Below are 23,895 nucleotides of genomic sequence, written 5' to 3' on the forward strand. Positions count from 1 at the left end.
TTTCTACTTGACTGCTTATTTATTCAGCTAGCAATAGTTTCTGGCTGACTCCCTTGGTCATCATAAGTCTTTACTATTGCAATGTGCTATCTAGAATACTGGGATTTTATTGCTTATTCTCTCCACAATTGGTTCAAGGTCCAAGAAACGGAGACCTGGATATCTAAACTATTCTGCTACATACATACATACCATTTGATACTTCTCTCTAGTAAGTGGAATTAACCCCAACTAGAAATGAAGATTTACAAAAAGTATCTATAGGGTACTATCTTTTAATACAAAACCTTTCTCATTTCGTGTTCCTAAATATAAAATTCTAAAATTCCTTCAGTGAATCTAACCCTAAAATTTATTTTGTTCTAATATTCTTAAAAGTAAAAAAAATTCTCTACATTAACCATAAAATTATCAAAATTAGCTTATAATCCAGATTAATGAAAGGAGCTTCCATAATTTGCAATATTTTGAAACATTAATAAAAAGATGAACAATTCTAATAAGTATTGTATGTGTGAAATTGTAGCTGTCTAGTTTGATAATGTACTTCCTGTACTGATAATTTTTTTAAAATCAAATTCTCTTGGTACAAATTATTTCAATCTAACCTATTTCTAAGCAAAATGTTTCAGTGTTATCTTTAAGAGGCTACATTTAGCTGTTTGGTTCTTTTATCCCTCCTGAATATACCCCAAATACACAGATTCATAAATATCTTCATTTTCCCCTTTCTCGCTCCTGATTTCTACTTCTCTGTCCTTGCAAAGACAATCACCTAAGATAGCAACTAATCCTACTACTGGATCCTGCCAGCACAGAAGTTGCTATCTTCTGGCCTCCCCTGACAATTTCAGAGTATCTCTAACCATGCCAGAAAGAGCCAAGGGCTACTGCTGGATGAGGGCGGCAACAGAAAGGATGTGACTAACAATGGGCTTCGGACTTCTTTTTCCAAATAAGAGAAGAGTCTGGAGTGTCAAGGTTCTGTGACACTCCTCCATCCCTCTTGGTTACAAAAACTCTCTAGATTCAATCTCTAATGACCTAGCCCAAGTAGAAGTCAGGCCACAAAACTAAATTAAATGAAAATGCCTTTCCTGTAACAGGGATTTAACTTTAAATCTTTGCTTTAACAAATGTAAGAGAAGTTTATGACCTACTTTATTGTAATATAGATGTCCATTTATTACTAGTCAAATAACATTCTCCAAGATTAAGGAGACATTTTGAAAATCATCTGATAATACATTGTCCATAAGAAAGGCATAGAACTGTCTCTTAATACCAACTATATCATAAAGGAGACGTCCTGAAAACAATTTGAATGACTACAGGTCTTTAAGTAGCAGTTAATATTTTTTATTTATGAATATGCCCCCAAAGTATGTTTATGAGCCAAAAAGACTGCCAAGGATATAATTTTATGCTTAAAATCCCTCTGGCAAATGTTGAAAATAAAGAAATTCTCTCCTCAAATTAGCTCATCAGTGTGGAGTCAGGGGGAAGCCCCTTAGAAGTTTGATCTAGACGCCTATGCAATGAAAAAGTAGATCCCACAGGGTTCACTTCAAATGATTCCATTTTAGAAGTTTGTTTCATTAAAACAGTCACTATAGGAATGTTCATTCTCAAACTGAACCCAAACCTGCCTTCTAACTCAGTGATTCTCAGCTAGGATGCTTTTGCCCCCAGGAGGTGTTTGTCAATGTCTGTAGACATTTTTGGTTGCCACAACTGGGGGTGGGGTGCCTCTGACATATAGTACATGGAACCAGGGGTACTGTTGAACACCCTATAATACACAAGACAGCTCCCCAACAAAGTATTATCTGACCCCAAATATCAATAGTGCTAAGAAAGCCTACGATCACTGTTGATCCTAGGAAAGCTCTTGAAGAATCATGAGTCAACTCTTTTTTTCCATAAATGACACATTTAAAAATACTTTAAACTCTATATTAGTCACTTATTGTCACAAAAATGCTACATAATAAACCACATCAAAACTCATTGGCTGGCGTTGCCAGTGGGAGCATGGGGGTCTAAAGTAGTGCTCACTAAAACCTGGGATCTGGCAGCAGACAGTGAGTGTGGGCTCTCAGGATTCTATTACTTTGTATTCATGCTTCATTGATTGACTTCTTGAAATTAACTAGGACTTTCCCGTGTTTATCTTAGGTCTGGAATAGTTTCAGCACCATCAGATTTAACTTTTCTTTAAATGTCTGTTCCAAACTAGCCCTCAAACTATCTATTCCTCCTGTCATATGTAAAGCAAAAGCAAGCCCATAAGAACTTGGGGTGGAGATTTAAATAGAAGTTGGAGATAAGACTTGTAGTTGGACTGAATGTGCACTAGGAGACAAAGGAAAGAATTGGGAATTACTCCAAAGTTTTTGACCTGAGCAACAGAAAGGATGGAAGTGCGTCAACTGAGAGGGCTACTTGTGCTCTGCATACTTGATAGTATATCACAGACTGCTAGAGACTACAATAGGCCATGGTTTAGTGAAAGGACTTTTTAGAAGTACAGTTTTCCATTCTGTTATTTGAGCAGCTTGAAAAAAGACTATTACATCACTGATGTAATGAAAACATACAATGAAAAAATACATTTAATGATAAAATTGATAATGTATTACCGCATATAGAGTATCCTTGTGTCATAGCCAGTGCAGTTAACTGTGATCATTTATTATAAGAAACTAGAGGCCCAGTGCATGAAATTTGTGCACTCGGGGGAATGGGGGCCCCTCAGCCCAGCCTGAGCCTTCTCACAGTCCAGGAGCCCTCAGGAGATGTCTGACTGCTGGCTTAGGCCCGCTCCCCACCAGGTGGACATCCTTAGTGCTGCCACGGAGGCGGGAGAGGCTCCCGCCACCACTGCTGCACTCACCAGCCATGAGCCCAGCTTCTGGCTAAGCGGCACTTGCCCTGTGGGAGTGCATTGACCACCAGGGAAGCTCCCCTGGTGGTCAGTGTGCATCATAGTGATCGGTCATTCCAGACCGTTTGGTCAATTTGCTATTAACCTTTTATTATATAGGATTAACATTCTAATAAATTCAGAAAAGGGTAAAAATTGCAGATTAATCTCTGTAGCCTATCATTTTCTCCATGTGATTAATAGATGCTATATTTTTTCTACCACTTTGCAGTTGGTAATGTAGTTATTTGAGATAGTCTTGCTTATAAGGAGCTTTCATTTAAAAATCTAAACATTTATTACTGTTATGTCTCCTTGGGCAAGAGAAAAAATAAGCAAGTAGGACCAAATCAAACTAAAAAGCTTTTGCACAGCAAAAAGACAGCCACCCATCCACAAAATGAAAAGGGAACTCACCGAATGAGAGAACATATCTGTCAATGATACATCTGTTAAGGGGTTAATATCCAAAATTTATAAAGAACTTATAAAACTCAACACCAAGAAGACAAACAACCCAATTAAAATATGGGCAAAGGATCTGCACAGACACTTCTCCAAAGAGGACATACAGGTGGCCAATAGACATATGAAAAAATGCTTAACATCACTAATCATCAGAGAGATGCAAATTAAAACCATAATGAGATATCACCTCACATCTGTCAAAATGGCTATCAACAAATCAACAAAAGTGCTGGCAAGTCTGTAAGGAAAAGGGAACCCTCAGTGCACTGTTGGTAGAAATGCAGACTGGTGCAGCCACTGTGGAAATCAGTATGGAGTTTCCTCAAAATATTAAAAACAGAACTGCCTTTTGACCCAATAATCCACTTCTGGGAATATATCAAAAGAAACTTGGAACTCTAATTTGAAAGAACATATGCTCCTCTATGTTCACTGCAGCATTATTTACAATAGCCAAGATCTGGAAACAGCCCAAGTGCCCATCAGTAGATGAGTGGATAAAAAAGCTGTGGTACATTTATACCATGGAATACTGCTTGGTTGTAAAAAAAGAAGGAAATCTTACTTTTTGCTAAAGCATGGATGGATCTGGAGATTATTATGCTAAGTGAAATAAGCCAGTCAGAGAAAGACAAGTATCATCTGATCTCACTTATATGTGGAATCTATAAAATAATAATAAATAAATTGACAAACAAAATAGAAACAGAGGCATGGATACATGGAATAGACTGACAGCTGTCAGAGGAAAGAGAGTTGGGGACGGGGAGGCTGGATGAAAGAAAGTGAAGGGATTTAAAAACATATATGTAACACCCAGACACATACAACAGTGTGGTGATAGCCAGAGGGAAAATGGGTTGGAGGTAGGTGGAGGTGTGCAAAGGGGCGATAAAAGGGGATAGAAAGAGACTTTGCTTTGGGTGATGGGCATACGATGCAGTGTGCAGATGATGTTTTGTTGAGTTGTAGATTTGAGACCTGTATGGTTTTGTGAACCCACGTCACACCAATAAATTCAATAAAAAATAAAATAAAAATCTAAACATTTAATAAACTGCCACATTGGAGAGCTTATACTTTAAAATATTGTGAAAGTGAATAAATGAGAAAACTCACTGGGTTACAACAGCAAGGATTTATTCTCCTGCTCACTGGTCTGAAGTTGACTAATTAAGGCTGGGTTCTGCTGGGCAGCTCTGCTGCAGGCTGCTGGGTTTGGCTCCTCACTGCATGCTGGGCCCAGGTCTGCTCTATATATGTTCATTCTGGGGTCCAGGTTACATGGGCACTGACTATGTGGGGCATGTTCTCATGGCACATGACCAGAGCCCCAGAGGGCAGGCCAACCATACAAGTGCTTTTTAAGCCTCTGACTTACATCACATCCACTAATCGGCTAATACAAGTCACATGCGTGAGCTCAAAGTCAGGGGCAGGGAAGTACATTCTGGCCACCATGAGGCCAGGCAAGGATGTGTCTGTATAATTCTATTACAGAGAAATTGGAACAAAAATGGAATCTCCCACATTTCTCACACTTTCATTTTTCTTCAAGCTCAATATTCCTCCTTCCTTTAATCATACCCCGTACGACACAGCTTCCAGATCGTTCACTGAACTGACAATGTCCTATACCAATTTTAGTTCTTCAGTATTCCTGTTAAATACAATGCTTGGAACTGAACACAATATTCCACATGTGGTCGGACCATACTGATTTCTTCTACAGAAAGGCTTGGTGATCTTTCTGTGCCATGTTGCGTCAGCAGCAGCCTCAGACCTCTCATGTTTACCGTGTCTCCTGATTGTATCATTTTCTCTTGTGCTTGATTTAATCTCTTGCTGTTTTGTACAGTAACATGCTGCACAGGCTTGTAGCCAAAGAGCAATAGGCTATACCATATAGTGTAGGTGTGCAGCAGGCTACACCATCTAGGTTTGTGTAAGTACAATCTGTGACATTCACACAAGGACAAAACTGCCTAGCAACACATTTCTCAGAACATAGTCCCCAGTGCATGACTTTATTCATCCATTAATTCTCTACTCAAATATCATTTCCTCCATAAGCTGTGCCTAGTGTGGTGAAGGCCTGGGGAGGAGAGCAGAAATGGGCTAGAAGGGATCAATGGACAAAAAAGGGGACATCGGTAATACTTTCAACAGTAAAGATAGCCCTAGTTGGTTTGGCTCAGTGGATAAAGAACTGGCCTGTGGACTAAAGAGTCCCAGGTTCGATTCCAGCCAAGGGTGCATACCCAGGTTGCAGGCTCCATCCTCAGTGTGGGGCATGCAGGAGGCAGCCGATCAATTATTCTCTCTCATCACTGATGTTTCTATCTCTCTCTCTCCCTCTTCCTTCCCCTCTGAAATCAATAAAAATATTTTTAAAAATGAAGTTAAAGAATAAAATAAATATTTATGGGTCCTCCTAAAAACAAAATATTCCACAGGGTGCTGAGGATACTGCAGTGAACAAGACAGACAGTCCTTAGCATCTGGTCAGAGAGAAAGACCTAAACAAATAACTACACAGTTGACCAATTAATACAACTGCAGTCAGTACTACAAAGAAGTACAATAGCATCTGAGCGTGGGTTAGTTTGTGTTCTGTGTGCTTATACATCTTCCTCATCATAGTGTTTATCACACTTTACTTTAATGAACTTTGTCCTTATTCCATGCTACATTTACTGAGCTGTATTTTCATGACTTGGTATAACTCCTATTGAATAAAAGTGTTTAATAATTACTTTTGAAATGATCAAATGGACTTGTTCAGAATAGGAAATTAATGAGCCAGGATAAGACTTGAGCTTAGGACTCAAATTCCCATACTTTTGCCTCTATACAGCATTACCAAGTTAATGCTAGCCTACTACACAATTACAAATAAAAAAGAACTTATATATATATGTGCTATTTATAAACTATACCTACCTGTAACATGAAAACCTATGCACATACAGCTATCATATAATCTATATCTTACACTAATATAGGTATACTAATTAATGGCCCCCATATTCCTTATTTTTAATGGAATATATTAAACAACATATAAACTTATAGATTTAACTGAAAAATTCAAAATGAGCTCATGCCTAAATAAATGGTAACAATGGCAATCATAAATAACAAACAAATATATACAAATTAGGAGTTATTTTAAAATACGATAAAAGGCAATTTCTTAAATGTATAACTCAAAGTTTATGCTACAAAGAACAATGTTATAATAAATAAGAAACTCTTGCACATGATAAAGTAACAGCTGTTCTTTCACTCTACAGGTCCATATTCACAGCAGGTCAGCCTGCCACCATAAACTTAGACATTAAAATCTTTTCTTTTTTAAAAAATATGTATCTTCATTGATTTCAGAGAGGACGGGAGCGGGAGAGAGAGAGAGAAACATCAATGATGAGAGAGAATCATTGATCGGCTGCCTCCTGCACGCCCCACACTGGGGATCGAACCTGCAACTCGTCTATGTATCCTCACCAAGAATCGAATCGTGACCTCCTAGTTCATAGGTCGACGCTCAACCACTGAGCCATGCCAGCCAGACAAATATTTTCTTTTTTTTATAAATTTCTGTGAATTTATAGAAATACAATCCTCAAATTGCTAGCATGTTTCTTTTACCTTTTCCCAAAAGAATTGCTGAAAGCTAGTCCCAGGAAAACAGCCTAGCTCACTAAAGTGAATTAGCACCCTCTAGTGACAAAAGGAGGCAGAAAACTAAGTTCCATTAGGAGAACACTTTCATATCCAAAGGTTGTTGGTATAGCATTATAACAGGCCAATTTAAGAAAACACAGAAAACTGTTGCAGTAACACCCTCTCCTGATTATGTTTTGTTCCTTTACTAGTATATTAGAATCTAACATACTTTAGCTATTAATACTATATTTACTCTAAGAAACTGACACTCGGTACTATAATCATTAAAAATATTCTAATTATGGAATGTTTTTAAAAAGATCATTTGCTGTGTTGGAAGCACCACTAAATAAGTATGGCCCATTAATCCACTTTCCCATCCTCATCATGTAGCCAGATGCAAAGGGCCTTGACTTTATTCTGCAAACCTTGGGAAACCATTACACATTTTTATATAGTTTGGTGGCTGCATACAGGATGGATTCACATGGAAAGTGGAGGTTGATGATAGTAATCAAGACACAAGATGCCCAGGCCTGAATCGAAATGGTGAACAAGTATCCAGTGGGTTTGGGGATCACTACAACATGCAGAATGTCTCTAAACTTCTGCAGCAATATTCTTTGTAATTTGGTCATACCCTGTATAACTTTTCTATTATTAAACTATATTGAAATGCTTAATCATTTTTTTAGTCTTGTTTTTCCTATAAAGGTAACTCCCTTGAGGATAGAAATTACCTCAGTGTAGACAAGAAATAATGATTTAATTTGAAAAATGTGTGAAATGTTATTTCTATTATATAACTTGTACAGATAAAAAAAAACATATGGTGAGTTCTTTTAAAAGTACCTTTAAAAGATTCTTCTTGTGAAATTTAGGAGAAATCTTATGTTAATTATGTACATTACCAACTCTCAAATGTGATCACTGCATCATGATGACAATTTTTATCTTGTGGATAAAAAAGCTCCTTGAAATGAGTTGGTCCTTTTATACTGCATCTTTAAAAATCAACTCACCTATTATCACTTTTCCTCTCAATTTCTTTTTAAAAATACAATATGATTTATTTTTAAATGTTCAAAAGTAGGAAAACGAAACATTCATTTTCTTTCAGATTCATACATGAAGGTAAAACTTTCAAAACAAAACATGTATACATGTTAGACTTTCAAACCTGATTAAACTAGGAAATTAATAACTCAGAATCAGGTTACCTGCGAGGAAGGAGTGATGAGTCCCTGCTAATGTTCTAGTTCTAGCCCACCCCAGGCCTTCACCACCCTATTGACTGTGTCCATGGGTTACCCATGTATGCATACAAATTCTTTGTGTGATCTCAAAGTTTTTAATTTCCTATCCTTTGCTTTATGGTATCTAACAGTATTTTGCCTTTAGAAAATAGAACATAAATTTCTATTCACTTGAATTCCTAAGCCAGGGAACTCCAATAGGATGATCAATTAGACCAGAAGCTTAAACATTCATAGCTACCAGGTACACAGGTTCATACCTGAATTCAGGAAGAAGTAGGGAGAGTCTCCATGAATGCCCACTGTGCCTGGCCCCAGGGAGTCAGACAGGGTGTTCACAAAGGAAAATACTCCACTCATGATTCCAAAGCCCAGGCCAGAAACTAAAGAGGAAGAAAAACATCGTTAAACCCGTTCACGCTAAGATTTGTCTTCAAATTTCCAAGGACTGAGAAATACTATTTTGTGGAAGGGGGAAGGTGCACATGCTATTGGGGAAACAGTGGAAAGCTGGCTCAGAAGAGGCAGGTGCTTGGCTAAATGATGAATCGAGTGAGAAGAGGAAAGGGAATGAATAGTGGGATGTAGCAGAGAAATGAAAAAGATCTAGAGAGAAGCAATAGGTGAAATAGGGAATGATACGATGCTGAATCTCTGGCTTTAGTTTATAACAGAGTCTAAGTTTGATGGCTTAGAACTAGGAACTGTACTTGAAGTGTGACTGCAGTGTAAGAAGTGATCCCTGGGCCAAACTGGCTGATTCAACTTACAGACCTAGATCCAATTTTAAAAACATAATTCTAGCCCTGGCTAGTGTGGCTCAGAGGTTAGAACATCGACCGGAGCACCAAAGGCTGCAGGTTCGATTCCTGGTCAAGGGCATGTACCTGGGTTGCTGTATGCTCCCCACCCCAATCAGGGTGTGTGCAGGACGCAACCAGTCGATGTGTCTCTCTCACATCTATGTCTCTCTCTCTTTCTCTCTCTCCTCCCCCCAACCCCGCCACACACACTTTCACTCTCTCTGAAAAGCAATGGAAAAAATATCCTCATGTGAGGATTAACAAGCCCCCACCCCCCAAAAAACACACACACAACATAATTCTAAAAAATATGCAGAGGTATTAACTATAGCAATATAATGAGTCCTCCTAGTACAGCTAAAGTCATGGTAACCACCCAGAGAAGGTAACAGTAACCTCATTTAGAAATTGTTAGTTAACTAGAGTGTTCAAAACTTAACTTTCAAACCTGGCTAATATTTAATGGACACACAGATAAACGTCACCTGCAATCATTTCCCCCTTTACATAAGGGCCCTGAAAAGCTAGAAAAATAAACAATATACACCAAGAGACCAGACAGCAATAAAACACTATATCCACAAAGATGTAAAAGACAAAAATGGCTTTCATGCCAAATTTTATTTCTTTTTTAACGACACTATGCAATTCTAACTTACCATAGGCCAGCAGTCGCATAGAAGGTGCTGGCTCATCTGGATTAATAGTCTTCAAACCCTCATTGGCTTTCCTAAAATAAAACCACACAGATAATTTTTTTTTTTAAAGAAAAAGTAGTATATCAGGAAAATACATGAGATACTTCAAAATCCAGACACTTAATAAAGCTTTTGATAAGGCTATACTCTAAATCCAAAATCCATTTAAACAAAAACCCAGCAAATTGGCAATTACCTAAAATCAACCAAAATTTCCAACCCACTTTTACCTTTTATATAATTTTCACATAAAAGAGAAAAATAAGAAAAATATAAGTAAACAAGACATCAGGAAAAAAGCAGTACTTCTGACTACTTCCTGAGATTAGTAAGTACTTAGTTCAATATCCTGTGGTGATCAGAGGAGTGGCGGTGTGAGAGAGGACCTTGGTCTCTCCCCCTGAAACTTTAACAAGTTGATCAACTATAATTCAACAAAGGCCTCTCTGCTCAATATAGAGGCATGCCTGCAAGATGCACACCTTGAAGCATGTAAAGGTGGGCAAACAGGAACAAATGGGAAGGCGAGAAGGGAGAAGAGCTCAGATGGATGCACCCTGCAGTGGGGAGCTCGTGGCCGCAGCCTGCTTGGCCAGAAGAGGGGAGGAAACCCGCAGTAGCAGTAGCAGTAGCTGTAGTAGCCGGCAATTCCTTCGGCTGGGAGGAACAGGGAGTGAGCACTACTTCAGGAGTGAGCGGTGTAAACTGGTACGGCCACTATGGAAAACAGTCTGGTGATTCCTCAAAAAATTAAGAGTCGAGTTACCATATGACCTAGCAATCCCTCTCCTGGGTATATACCCGAAAAACTCGAAAACATGTATTCCCAAAGATATATGCACCCCTAAGTTCATTGCAGCATTATTCATGGTGGCCAAGACATAGAGACAACCAAAGTGTCCTTTGATAGATGACAGGATAAAGAAGATGTGGTACATATGCACAATGGAATACTACTCAGCCATAAGAAAAGATGAAATACTGCCATTTGTGACAGCATAGACAAACCTTGAGAATAGTATGCTAAGTGAAATAAGTCATTCAGAGAAAGCTAAGAACCATATGATTTCACTCATATGTGGGATATAAAACTGAAACTCGTAGACACAAATAGCACTGTGGTGGTTGCCAGAGGAAAGGGGGAATGGGGGGGACAGGAGGCTAAGGGGGACAGAAAATGATTTGACTTTGGGTGGTGGACAGATAGGACAATATACAGATCTTGAATCACAGAAATGTACACTTGAAATCTATATGATCCTATTAATCAATTTAATCTATATGATCCTATTAAGCAATTTAATTTGAGAATATATATATCCTATGGCATTTACCACTCTGAACTTTTTAAATGTTTTTTGTTAAATTTTTTTTTTTTTTAGAAAAAGAGGGAGAGGGAGAGAGAAATATCAGTGAGAGAGAATCATCAATCAGCTGCCTCCTGCATGCCCCCTACTGGTAAGTGAGCCAGATATCCAGACATGTGCCCTGACCGGAAATTGGAACCGGTGACTTAGTGCACAGGAGGATGCTCAACCAACTCAGCCACACCATCCAGGGCTGTCACTGAATTTTTTCCTTTTCCCAGAGAGATATATCTTCAATCCCACTGTATTGGTACTTTGTTATATCTTCCACCTGGCTATACTTATTCTGCCACCCTCCCTTCTAGTTTCCACTCTATAGAACCTCAATTGTATTCGACCTTCACAGTCTAGTTCAGGCAGAAATTTCTCAAAGAACCCATCTTTACCAATGACTGGTAATCACTATCTCTTCTTTCTCTTAAATCTACAATAATGATGGTCTAAACCCCTATATGGGTATTTAATTATATGGTTGTCTGATTCTAAAACATTTACATATTTGATTCATATCCCCCCTGCCCCCCAAACAGGCTTCAGGGGAAAAATAATCAGAGAAGAAGAGAATGCTACCATCAAAAAAGAAACTAAATGGGAGAAACAAAGATGGCGGCATAGGTAAACACCTAAACTGCTGCCTTGCACAACAATTTCAAAACTACAACTAAAAGACAAAATGGACACCATCCAGAACCACAGGAAAGCTGGCTGAGTGGAAATTCTACAACTAGAAGGAAAGAGGAAAGCACATTGAGACTCAGAGGAGCTGCAAAAGGCTGAGGTAGGGAGACACGAGCATGGAGAGGACTGGCAGCTGAGTGCGTGGCTGGCTTTCTCAAGCAGGAGGGAGACAGAAACCCCCAACTGCGCTGAACTCCAGTTCCAGGCGAGACTCTGGGAACCCATACTCATTCGGGGGGAATCTGGACTGTCAGGAAAAGAGAAAAGCACACTGAGACTCAGGGGAGCTGCGGAAGGCAGAGGTCTGGAGGCGAGCGCGAGGAGAGGACTGACTGCTGAGTGTGCGGCTGGCTTTCTCAAGCAGGAGGGAGATGGAAGCTCTCGACTGCGCTGAACTCCAGTTCTGGGCAAGAATCTGTGAATCCAGATTCATTCGGGGAGAAACTGGACTGTCTGGCAGCGGGCAAAACTCGAGGGCGGCTTTCTCTCAGAGGTGCTTGCAGCGATTACCAAGGGACACTGAGACCCAGGGGCCTCATAGGGCAGGGCTGACAGAAAGCAAAGGCTGTCTGCTCTGCCCTGAAACTCCACCCCATCCAAGCTGAGCACAGAGGCTTTTGCAATTTTGCATGTCTTGTCTCATAAAGCTGTATCCAGCACAGAAGTTCTCCCAGTGTAGACACAGCTGATCCTCACAGCCAATTGGCCTGGAGGTCAATTCCTCCCAGTGATACCAACAACAATCAAGACTTAACTACAACAAGGCTGTGCACACAGTCCACAAAGGGGTGCATCAAGAGTTTCCACCTCAGGTAACTGGGGAGGCTGAGCCACTGGGCCCTAGAGGACACCTACCACACAAAGCTACTCTACCAACTCAGGGAAGCAGCCAAAATGCGGAGACAAAGAAACAGATGACAGATGAAAGAAATGGAGGAAAGCAAACAACTGGATATAGAGTTCAAAACCACGGTTATAAGGTTTTTCAAGAATTTCCTAGAAAAGGCTGATAAATTTAGCGAGACCCTCGAGGATATGAAAAAGGACCAACTAGCAATTAAACATACACTGACTGAAATAAAAAATATTATACAGAGACCTAACAGCAGACTACAGGAACGCAAGAATCAAGTCAAAGAGTTGAAATACAAAGAAGTAAAAAACACTCAACCGGGAAAGCAAAAAGAAAAAAGAATCCAAAAATTTGAAGATAGTGTAAGGAACCTCTGGGACAACTTCAAGCATACCAACATCTGAATTATGGGGGTGCCAGAAGAAGAGAGAGAGCAAGATACTGAAAACCTATTTGAAGAAATAATGACAGAAAACTTCCCCCACCTGGTGAAAGAAATAGACTTACAAGTCCAGATGTGCACAGAACCCCAAACAAAAGGAACCCAAAGAGGACCACACCAAGACACATCATAATTAAAATGCCAAGAGTAAAAGACAAAGAGAGAATATTAAAAGCAGCAAGAGAAAAACAATTAATTACCTACAAGGGAGCACCCATACGACTGTCAGCTGATTTCTAAACAGAAACTATGCAGGCCAGACGGGAATAGCAAGAAATATTCCAAGTGATGAATAGCAAGAACCTACAACCAAGATTACTCTACCCAGCAAAGCTATCATTCAGAATTGAAGGGCAGATAAAGAGCTTCACAGATAAGAAAAAGCTAAAGGAGTTCATCAACACCAAACCAGTATTATATGAAATGCTGAAGGGTATTCTTTAAGAAGAGGAAGAAGAAGAAAAAGTAAAGATAAAAATTATGAACAACAAATACATATCTATCAACAAGTGAATCTAAAAATCAAGTGAATAAAAAACCTGATGAACAGAATAAACTGGTGAATATAATAGAATCAGGGCATAGAAAGGGAGTGGACTGACAATTCTCGGGGGGAAAGTGGTTTGGGGGGTGTGGGAAGAGACTGGACAAAAATCATACACCTATGGATGAAGACAGTGGGGGGGAGGTAAGGGCAGAGGGTGGGGTGGGAACCGGGTGTAGGGGAACTATGGGGGGAAAAAAGAGGAACAATTGTAATAATCTGAACAATAAAGATTTATTAAATTTAAAAAAAAAGAAACTAAATGAATACCTGAATGAGAGATTAGAAAATTGCTTAATAAGAAATGATCCTTAGAAGCACATCTGTGCTTCTGTTGTGGACAATTCACAAACTTTCCCTACTCCCCACACAAATGTGCTAGGAATGCAAGGTGTGGCTGGTTGGTTCCACTATGGTCATTATTACTAACCCTTGTTGGCTAGAATCTCTGTGACAATGATCCTGACTCAAAGGGTAGTTAAGTTATATTTACTATAAATATCATTAAATTAAAGGTAATGCAGAGGTCAACCAAAATAGTAATAAGCAGAATGAAAAAGAGTCTTTTGTTTTTCTAGACTCAAAAGAAACAATTTGCCATTTCATTCTCCATTTGGTAGGATCATGAGTCAATGACTGTCAACCTCTTTCTCGGGAGCAGTAACCAACTAAAATGTCCAATTTTCCTAAACAACAAGCTTACGTGTCACAGGAATGTTATTAAAGGCCAATTAAAGCTTAGAAACATAGCAGTAATACTCTCCATCAACAAATGAATATCTACACTAATAAAAGAGAAATATGCAAATTGACCATACCTCCACAACATCCACCAGCCAATCAGGAGTGGGTATGCAAATTAACCCAACAAATATGGTGGGTTAATTTGCATATACAGGCCCGGAGTGGCTGGGCGGAGCAGGATGCCTGCTATGAGGGGGAGGGGGGGCGGAGGGAGCTACAGGAGTGGTGCTCCGGCCGGAGTGAAGACTGAAGGATCTGGCCCGAGTGAACACTGAAGGCTCTAGCAGGAGTGAAGACTCCAGGTGGAGCAAAGGCCTGGGTCCCGGGTGCCGGAGGAAAACCGGTGCTGGCAGCCAGGGGAAGAAAGGCCTATTCTTGCACCAATCTTCGTGCAACTGGCCTTTAGTAATGGTATAAAAAAATCAATAAATTTTGGAGGATTTTTGTTTTATATAAATTGCTCAGTAATGAATAAAAGATTTTTGCTATCTGGAATAGCAAAGTACTACCCCAAATATATTAAATATATAAACTCAGAAATTAATAAACTTCTTCATTCTATATTACAAGTTTGTGGGAGGAAAGGTCTATGGCACTGATAATTCTCCATGTTAAGATTAGGAAGTGAGAAAGTACAAAACACCACCCGTTTCCGTGTTCCTGACAAAACACAAGACTGATGATGTAAGTAAGGGACAATGTTCTTATTATGACCATCGTACTGAAGTGGAAAATTCTTTGTTTTCATTTATTATAGTTTCCAAGAACAAAAAAGAAAAAGCCCGATTTTTAAAATATAAACTTTGAAAAACTACTGATAAATCATTCCATCTTTCTCCTTTGTTCTGATTCTTTTTTTTTTTTTGTATGTGTGTGTAAGAGAGGGACAATACAAAGGAATATGCATATAAATTAAATACATCATTGTAGAAATTTTTAAAAATATGCCTCTTAAGAAATTATAGCAATGATTCTTATTTTATAAATGAAAAATTTTCTCAAATTACCAAATATTTGTGGTATTAGCATTATAAGACAAAATTTAATTAAACTACAAAAGCTTCAATCCAAGCCAAGAAAAATTTGAATGTAGGTTTTAGGCAATGTACAGGACCATAACCTGGATTTTTAAAAAGAAATTAAGATAGAAAGCGCTGCCACTTGTAGCCAGTTTTCACAGTGCAACTCTTTGCTAGGCTGAAAGTTAGAATTCATTCACTCAAGATGAAGTACTGATCTGAAGACCTGACCATAAAGGAAACTGAGGTAGACTGCAATGATAAATATTTTGATTCAAGTCCATAAATGGAAAAAAAATACTGGTGCAAATTCCACATTTTCATCTTGGCATCAACCTCAGATAACAAAAATTTGAGGACGTACTTTAAATTTAAATGTTCAAAATGCACTTTGGCAATGGAATACTTAAAATATTGATTAAGCCAAAGTTCCTATATTTGAAGATAGTGTAGCATAAGAGAAGGATTTAAATGCATCTATATAAATGTTAGCCATGAAAAAAGTATAACAGTAATTCTCAAACTTGTTTTAACACATAACTACATAACATACAACATTTCTAAAATCTTCTAGGAAGATATTGTATAAAATTCCAAAGGCTTGCTAAAGATGCATTCCAAAGGCTCCTATTAATACAGATTTGTTCTAATATCTTATTTGCAAATTTCCAAAGGTCCTTTTGGAGCAGTAAACATGCTTTTTCTGGAAGGCCAAAGAGGCTTCTCTGAACTTGCTGGCATGAGAGCCTGCAGATTGACAGCCGTAATTCCTTCTGCATGTGGCCCTATTCCCTCACTACCCTCATTAAAAATGTCAACCAATGTTCAGTGGGTAGCCCTTTGGAACCACAGGTTAGTACCAATAAAGAGTTGCATGTCAGCCTGGCTGGTGTGGCTCACTGTTTGAAGCATTTATCTATGAACCAGGAGGTCACAGTTTGATTCCTGGTCAGGGCACATGCCCGGGTTATGGGCTCGATCCCCAGTGTGGGGCGTGCAGGAGGCAGCCAATCAATGATTCTCTCTCATCATTGATGTTTCTATCTCTCTCTCCCTCACCCTTCCTCTCTCTGAAACCAATAAAAACATATTTGTTTTTAAAAAAAGAGTTGCATTTCAGATGGGAACTGTGAAGAAATAAGAAGATACCCTAAGTCCTAAAGGGTTACTAAATCCATGCCTTAAACTGTGAAAATCTACTCAAAGTTTTGCTTCAACATTAGAATCATCATATGTAAAATGCAAAACCAACATGAGCCAAAGATGTTGCTGACAGGAAACCCAGAGCAGCCTTTGACGCTGAATTCTTAAGAGAACGGTGCCCAGTCAAAGAGGAAAGGCCACTGGCCTCCACACTACTGTGATCACACAGGGTGCTCTGCTGGGTCCTGAGCACAGGTAAGCTCCAGGCACTGACAAAAAGGGACATGTCCACTGACATAAGAGAACAGGGACCGGAAAGGGTTTGGAAGCCACAGACATGTATTCTGAGGACTAGGTGAAGAAATGAGGAACATTTAGCTGTGAAAGAGATAATCACCAGGTGACAGAGATTTCATTTGACTGTATGTTTCTTGAGTAGGGCAGAGGACAGAAAGAGGGAGATTTTGATTACCTTAATAATATTCTATTGTTAAAATGGGCCATACAACAACAGATTAATGTTGATCTGTTAAGGATAATGTATTCCTGTGGAAACTTAAATTTTATCCTTGACAGTTGTTGGTTGCTTTTTAATATTTCCATGAACTAGTGGAAATTTAATATTTAAACCTTTTCTAAGATATGACTTTTGCTTGTAATCAATGGCTTCATGGTTTTCAATTTGTAATTTAAATTGCTTCATTATTAAATTTCAATATCTGTTATTTAAAGCAACAAGTAAACAATATTGAAAGCTTAGCATATTGGCAAGAACAAATTACCAGAAGTTATTATAAGAGATACTGTTGAGGTTCTGTCTTGGTTACATCCATGAAATTCATGGAGTGGCTTAACTATCTCATGTGTCAAAAGGGAAAGAGTACATTTATCATTCTACTAAATCTTACTACAGAATCAAAGCCAATCTCATGACTGCCTGAAAGAAAACATGATTCTAAGTCAAGCTGTGTTTCAAATCAGTGGTTTCATGTGAGGGCCTCATGAATCCTAGATGACCTACTTTCTGGCCTAAAGTTCCCTAAAGGGAACTCATACCCATAGCTTTTTTTTTCAAATGTGTTTTTCTATTACAGATATGAAATCACATGAACTATCACAAAATGAACCCTTATTTTCCCTAATACAATCAAAATAATGGTAGGCATAATCTCTATAAGAATTATTTTAGTTGGTGGCAAAGGGAAGCTGGTATAAATTCTAAGGTGAAACAGTTTTTGTTGTTGTTTCAATGACTATTTCTCTAGCTTATTTTTCTTCATAGCAGTTATCTTCTAATATACAATGAATTTTCTTATTCATTCATTTGTTGCCTGTCTCTTTCCACTATAATACAACCTCCACGAGGACAGAAACTGTCTTTTAATCGTGATGTATTATTCCCAGTGCCTAGAAAAATGCATGGCATTAAGTAAATTCTCAAAAAATATTTTTTGAATGAGTGAATGAAGGAAGGAGTATCCACAAGCTAAAATACTCAATATTTTCAGGTTAGAAATGTTCTAATCCTTTGGCTACAAACTATGCAGGAAGGCATGGATCTTCAAATACCACACGGCATTAATGTTTCAAATCACTAAATCATAATTCAAATTAACTGGGAAAAAAGGTAAACAAATGTTTAACTTACTTTAAAAGTCTATAATATGCAAACCGAAACATTTCTTGGATAAGGACTGAGACTAACACTCCAAAGATCAGCAGGTATTTCTCTATTGGTCCATCTCTGTTGTCAGTAATGGTTCTTGCCATGAACCAGACAAGGGAGGAAAGCAGTAGAGATATCAACCAGAAGAAAGCTCTGAAATTAGGGCGGGGGAGGGGGGGAGAGGGAAGTCACACGTAAGCATAAGTACAGAATTATTTTTTTTTAAAAAAATAAAGTGCTCGTAAAGTGATGCTCTGGATCCATTGTTCTTAATCAGTGGGTCAGCGGTGCATTTCCTCTGTTGAGATGAACATGTGAACCAAAAGGAATTTAGGATTTTTCCTAACTATCACTCTTTTTCAGTGACCCTGCTATTTATTAAGTACTTCTGCAGACTATCTGCCAAGCACTGTCTAGCTGGAAATATCTGTTATTCTTCCCAATTAATGCTTTGCTCATTGATATGCAAATATGTCTTTCCCAGAAAAAAAATGTCTATATCTCTGTTAATAGAGTGGTTGGTATAAAACCCAGAAGTTGAAAATCTGCACTCTGATCTAGATCAGTTTCCCAGGCCTGGTTTCTGCAACATTCCTGTGGATTCTAATGATTATAACAAGCTTTACAAACTCTCTGCCCAATCTCTATCGCTTTTTAAACGATGATGTGATGCAGCACTCTCAATACAGTGGTGAGAGGTGAAGAGACTCAGAAAAAGTGGGCATCGCTGGCCTAGCCTGGCTGTTTCTCCTGGTGCCAAGTGAGACTCCAGGGTTGTAGGGGTATGAGGGGAGCCCCAGTAAGAGCTGCCAGAGGAAAACTGGGGTTGTGACCATATTCACCGCCAGAGTTCGGTGTTTGCCAAGCTCCGGCGAAGAGACGCACTGACAGGTGCTTCTGTGTTGGTGCAGGTTGAATCCCGCCCCCTAGACATTCCCATTCAGTGGAACTGGGGTAGGGGTTGGGCATCGGTATGTTTTAAAGCACCAGATGCCCAGGCTCTTAACCCCTTTGGGATTACAAAATCTGAAGTTAACTTGGGACCCCACTCTGCAGAAAAATAAAAGATGCATACTTGAACGTATCCACATTTTTTTTCATGCAATTTAAGTGGTTTCACGACTCATTACAGCCCACCCACAGACCCTAAGCAAAAACTCAGGAGCCAAGTCTCAGGGTTTTTGAGACCCACAGTGAGGTCCTTCCCCAGAGCCTGCCCTCTGGGGTCGGGAGCTCTAGTGCCTTTCCTGCCGAACCTCGGAGGCGGGCGAGCCGTCCCGAGGAGCGGGTCTCGGCTCTCCCCGTCTCAACCCTTTTCCCTTTCAAAGCCCAACAAGGTCGAGCCGTTTGGTGGGGAAGTCTGGGGGCGGAACCCCCCGCGGGAGAGGGGAGCCCCGGTTCCGGGTTTCCCAGCGCAACCGCCTCACCCGACGATGAGAAAGATGATGCGCAACGGGTCCGTGGCGATAGTGAAGATGTAGAGGGCCAGCGCCGGCCCGAAGGCAATGAAGGCGCAACCGAAGAACACAGCCGCCGTCATGGCGACCGCGCCCGCGGAGCCTGGCAGAGACGCGAGAGCTTGGGGCGCAGCTGAGCTGAGCGCCAGGTGGGGCGGGGCGGAGGGGCGGAGCGCGGAGCGGTTGGGGTGTGGCGGAGGGGCGGAGCGCGGAGGGGTTGGGGCGTGGCGGACGGGGATGGGGCGTGGCGGAGAGGGATGGGGCGTGGCGGAGGGGGATGGGGCGCGATAGGGTGGGGGCGCGGGCAGAGGGTAATGGGGCGGGGCATAGGGGTGGAGGGGCGGGGCGGAGCGCGGGCTGGGCGGGGCGCGGGCGGGGTGCGGAGGGGTTGGGGCGGGGCGAAGGGGTGGGCTGCAGTGGGGGCGCGGGGCGGAGGGGATGGGACGGGGCGGGGCGGAGGGGAGGGGACGGGGCGGGGCGGAGGGGAGGGGACGGGGCGGAGGGGAGGGGACGGGGCGGGGCGGAGGGGACGGGGCGGGGCGGAGGGGACGGGGCGGGGCGGAGGGGACGGGGCGGGGCGGGGCGGACGGGGCGGGGCGGACGGGGCGGGGCGGAGGGGACGGGGCGGGGCGGAGGGGACGGGGCGGGGCGGAGGGGACGGGGCGGGGCGGAGGGGACGGGGCGGGGCGGAGGGGACGGGGCGGGGCGGAGGGGACGGGGCGGGGCGGAGGGGACGGGGCGGGGCGGAGGGGACGGGGCGCGGGCGGGGCGCCCGGCTTTCGGTCTCACCCAGCCTTTTCGGCCCACCTGGGCCCGAAGCTGCGTTGAGGGCGACTTTAGTGCCGGAGCTGTAGCGCCCCCCTTACGTCTCGCTGCACGTACACAGAGATCTGTCCAATGGTGCCGGCTGCTGTAAGGCTAACAGGAGAGGTCCCCAGTCCGCTTTGGGGTCAGAGCCGGGTAACATTGCAGATCAACTAAAATAAAACAGTACCCGACAGAGACAGGATTCCATTTCTAAATAAAGGAATTTTTTAAAGCAAATTTTTTATTTTCATAGTTGCGGGAACTTCGTGCTTCATCACTCATACATAAAACCCAAGTTGGGATAGCGGTGACCCAGATGATAAGTAAAAGACAGTAAAAGGATGAAATAGTGGTGGAACATGCTGTCCTTCTCAGAGTTGTGCTGGCCAGCTGATTTTGTTTCCCAACCCCACACTCCAAGTCTTCAAAAAAAGTTGTTTTTAAAGGCATTCTCTGATCACCCTATAGTAAGGCAGTATCTCCTTGCTCTGTTTTTACTTGCTCATTGGTCTCCACCCTTAAAAATAAACTTTTGGAGGGGCAGGGGCTTTATTTGGTTCTTTGTTATTTCCTCAGCACCTGTTCAATTAATGAAATAATTTAAAAAGTGGAACTTACAAACATTTTTTTATTTTATATTAATTTAACAATTTCTGAGAGATTTAAACATTAAAACCGGAAGGTTATGTTTTCTGATCATTCATATCTAAGATTTTTCTCCATGTTTAATGGGAATATTAGTAATACCTCATGGATTCTTTTGAGGATTGTGCCTGCACATTAAGTGCTATATGTGTTAGCCATTCCTATTCATTCTTTAATGTCTACCATGAATAAAGCTCTTGGAAATTAACATTGAAAAGAAAAACACCAGTAGGCAAAAGTTGGGACTTAAATGAAGATGTTTTACAGATCACCTCTGGAAATAGGCCTTCAAATTATACATCTGCAGGTACTTAATTTTTATAGTAAAATGTCGCGTTTGCTCATTTAAAATAGACATATGTATTTTTCATTTACTCCACAGAACACTTCTTTATTTTGAAATATCCAGCATCTATCAAAACTGAGGTGCAGACAACAGTTCAAAGAGGTAGGATGACTCACCATTAGACAGATTCTTGTGGTTCTATCCTGAATCAAAGTTATCAAATGCAATTCCATTATTTCAGCTCCATGCAGAAATGCTTTCACAGAAGCGTAATGTGCTTGTGCCTTGGCTTAAATTAAGATTTTTATACAAGAAATGGCCATCTATATTTTTTTCTGAATATTTTATAAAATTGATCCATTATCATTGTTCAATATCTCTAATAGATCCATGCTTTACTATTTGAGTTCAGGGGTAGAAAAAGTTTTGTTTCTCCTGACACATTCATATATACCTTTTGAGAGCTAACTCATCACACTCAGGCTTTACCTGACTCCCAGGAAGCGTGGAGCTAAATTTAATAGTCAATTACAGCAACTATTGCTTTTTAAAATTATAATTACTGCCATGACAATGGAATATGACAGTCTTTTATCACTAGATTAATTATTTGATTACCCCAATTTTAACCAAGATCTATGTGTCTTGGTTAAACCTGACTCAAATACTTTGGAAGTTAGCAATTCATGCAGAGGTATGTCACGGAAATGTGTATTCATGCTATCTTGACCATATTTCGGTTCAATCTTAGTTCCCAAGTCCAGTTAAAAAATGGGAAGGCAATGCAAAATGAAATGAGTCTGCCCCCACTCGCCCCCACCATCTGTGAAGATATCTTTACCTGAGGTCTGTTGGAACAGAAGAAGAAAGCAACTAGACCAAACTGGCAAAATAACCAAATAGTCATCTTCAGAATTCATTCTTATTTACTAGAAAAACTTATATCAAGTTTTCTCTGAATAATGGCACCTCACATTGCTGTTTACAAAGCACATTACACTGATTTCAATTCGGTTTACAAGTGAGGGATTGAGGCTAAGAATAGTGTGCAGACTCCTTAAGGTTTTTAAAATTTTACTTTATTGTTGAGAGTATTACAGATGTCCCCCATCCTCTCCCTTAATCCCCCTCCACCCTTCTCTCCCCACCCCAGGCCTTCACCTGTCTATTGTCTGTGTCCATGGGCTATGCATATCTATGTCTATATATATATAAACCTAATATGCAAAGTGTCCCCTAGGGAGTTCAATGGACCGGGAGTTCGATTGCTTGCTATGACATGCACTGACCACCAGGGGTGGCGTGGAACGAAGGAAGGCCCCAGGCCAGCAGCTGGGGAAGGGAGGCTCTGGCCAGCAGCCGGCAGCTGCGAGGACCCTACCCGTGCATGAATTTCATGCATGAACTTCGTGCACTGGGCCTCTAGAATGCTTATAAATTCTTTGATTAATCTCTTTCAGCTCTCCTTAAGTTTTTATGAACTTACTATTAGTTTTCCCCAAGACCTAAAAACATAAGGGTACTAAGTGATATTGTGGGTTAAATCCCTAAAAGGTGACTGGGAGAAGGAGGAAAGCACACACCATGGATACAAATATAGTTTGCTGTGTGTGTTGGGGAGGGGACAAAAAACAATACCACATTTTTAGCAATTTATCAAGTAAGGGTTTGACATAGCTACCAGTAATTCACAATATACTAATGAATTCACTTGAGCTTTGTTTTCTGGCAGTGCTGATAGATGTATATTTACTCAACCATCATTTGTTCATTCATTCAAAATGCATGTTGGATGCTACTAAGTATCAAGTACAATGCTAGGCATTGGGAATACACCAATGAAACAGATGTGTTCCTGTCTCCATGGAGCTTACAGTCTAGTGGGGAAGCCAGACAGGCAAGTATAGGGTGCTATGAGAATGTACAGGAAGGGGGAAGGGCACCTAATCCAAACTTGTGAGGTTTTGATAGCAATAACACCCACCCATTCAGGTCTCATCTTCAAAATTAGCAAAACTAGGAAGTAGGGAAGAAATAGAAGGACAAGTGAAAAGGCCTCACAGTGAAAGAAAATAGTTCAGGATGTCCTAGGAATGTGAGGAGAGGGATGAGAGATAAGACTGGAAAAGTCAGCAGGTTAGAGTTTACCTCAAGTCCTGGGTTTATACATGCAAGTGACATGGTCAAATCTTTTTTGCATAGCTATGGAAAGTGAGATTCCCGATAGGACATCTTCAGCGTACTGCAGGCATGAGATGATGGTGGTCTGAGTCAGAGAAATAGCTGGAGTCTGCAGAGAAACAGACAAATTGAAGAGAGATTTAAGAACTGTGCAACAAAATTTAGTGACTGATGAGCTACACAAATTGAGGGAGAGGAAAAAAATCAATTAGAGGCCCGATGCACGAAATTCGTGCAAGGAGC

General features: G+C 40.7%; 1 protein-coding gene across 4 annotated transcripts in view; it reads right to left on the minus strand.

Annotated features, from left to right (window-relative positions):
• Positions 1-23,895, minus strand: part of LOC308246765 (gamma-secretase subunit APH-1B-like) — a 159,885-nt gene that overhangs the window by 12,036 nt on the left and 123,954 nt on the right. For 3 of the 4 annotated variants that reach the window (XM_080665136.1, XM_080665137.1, XM_080665138.1), the window contains exons 6-8: positions 18,259-18,429; positions 9,782-9,852; positions 8,580-8,702 (exon numbers count right to left, since the gene is read on the minus strand). In XM_080665136.1, coding sequence (XP_080521262.1) covers positions 8,580-8,702; positions 9,782-9,852; positions 18,259-18,429 — 365 coding nt within the window. Of the gene's footprint in view, positions 1-8,579; positions 8,703-9,781; positions 9,853-18,258; positions 18,430-19,703; positions 19,856-23,895 lie in introns of those variants that run through there. The other variant, XM_080665139.1, reaches the window with a different exon arrangement.

This window comes from Plecotus auritus (genome assembly GCF_963455305.1).
Source record: "Plecotus auritus genome assembly, chromosome: 1".
In the NCBI taxonomy this organism is placed as follows: Eukaryota; Metazoa; Chordata; class Mammalia; order Chiroptera; family Vespertilionidae; genus Plecotus; species Plecotus auritus.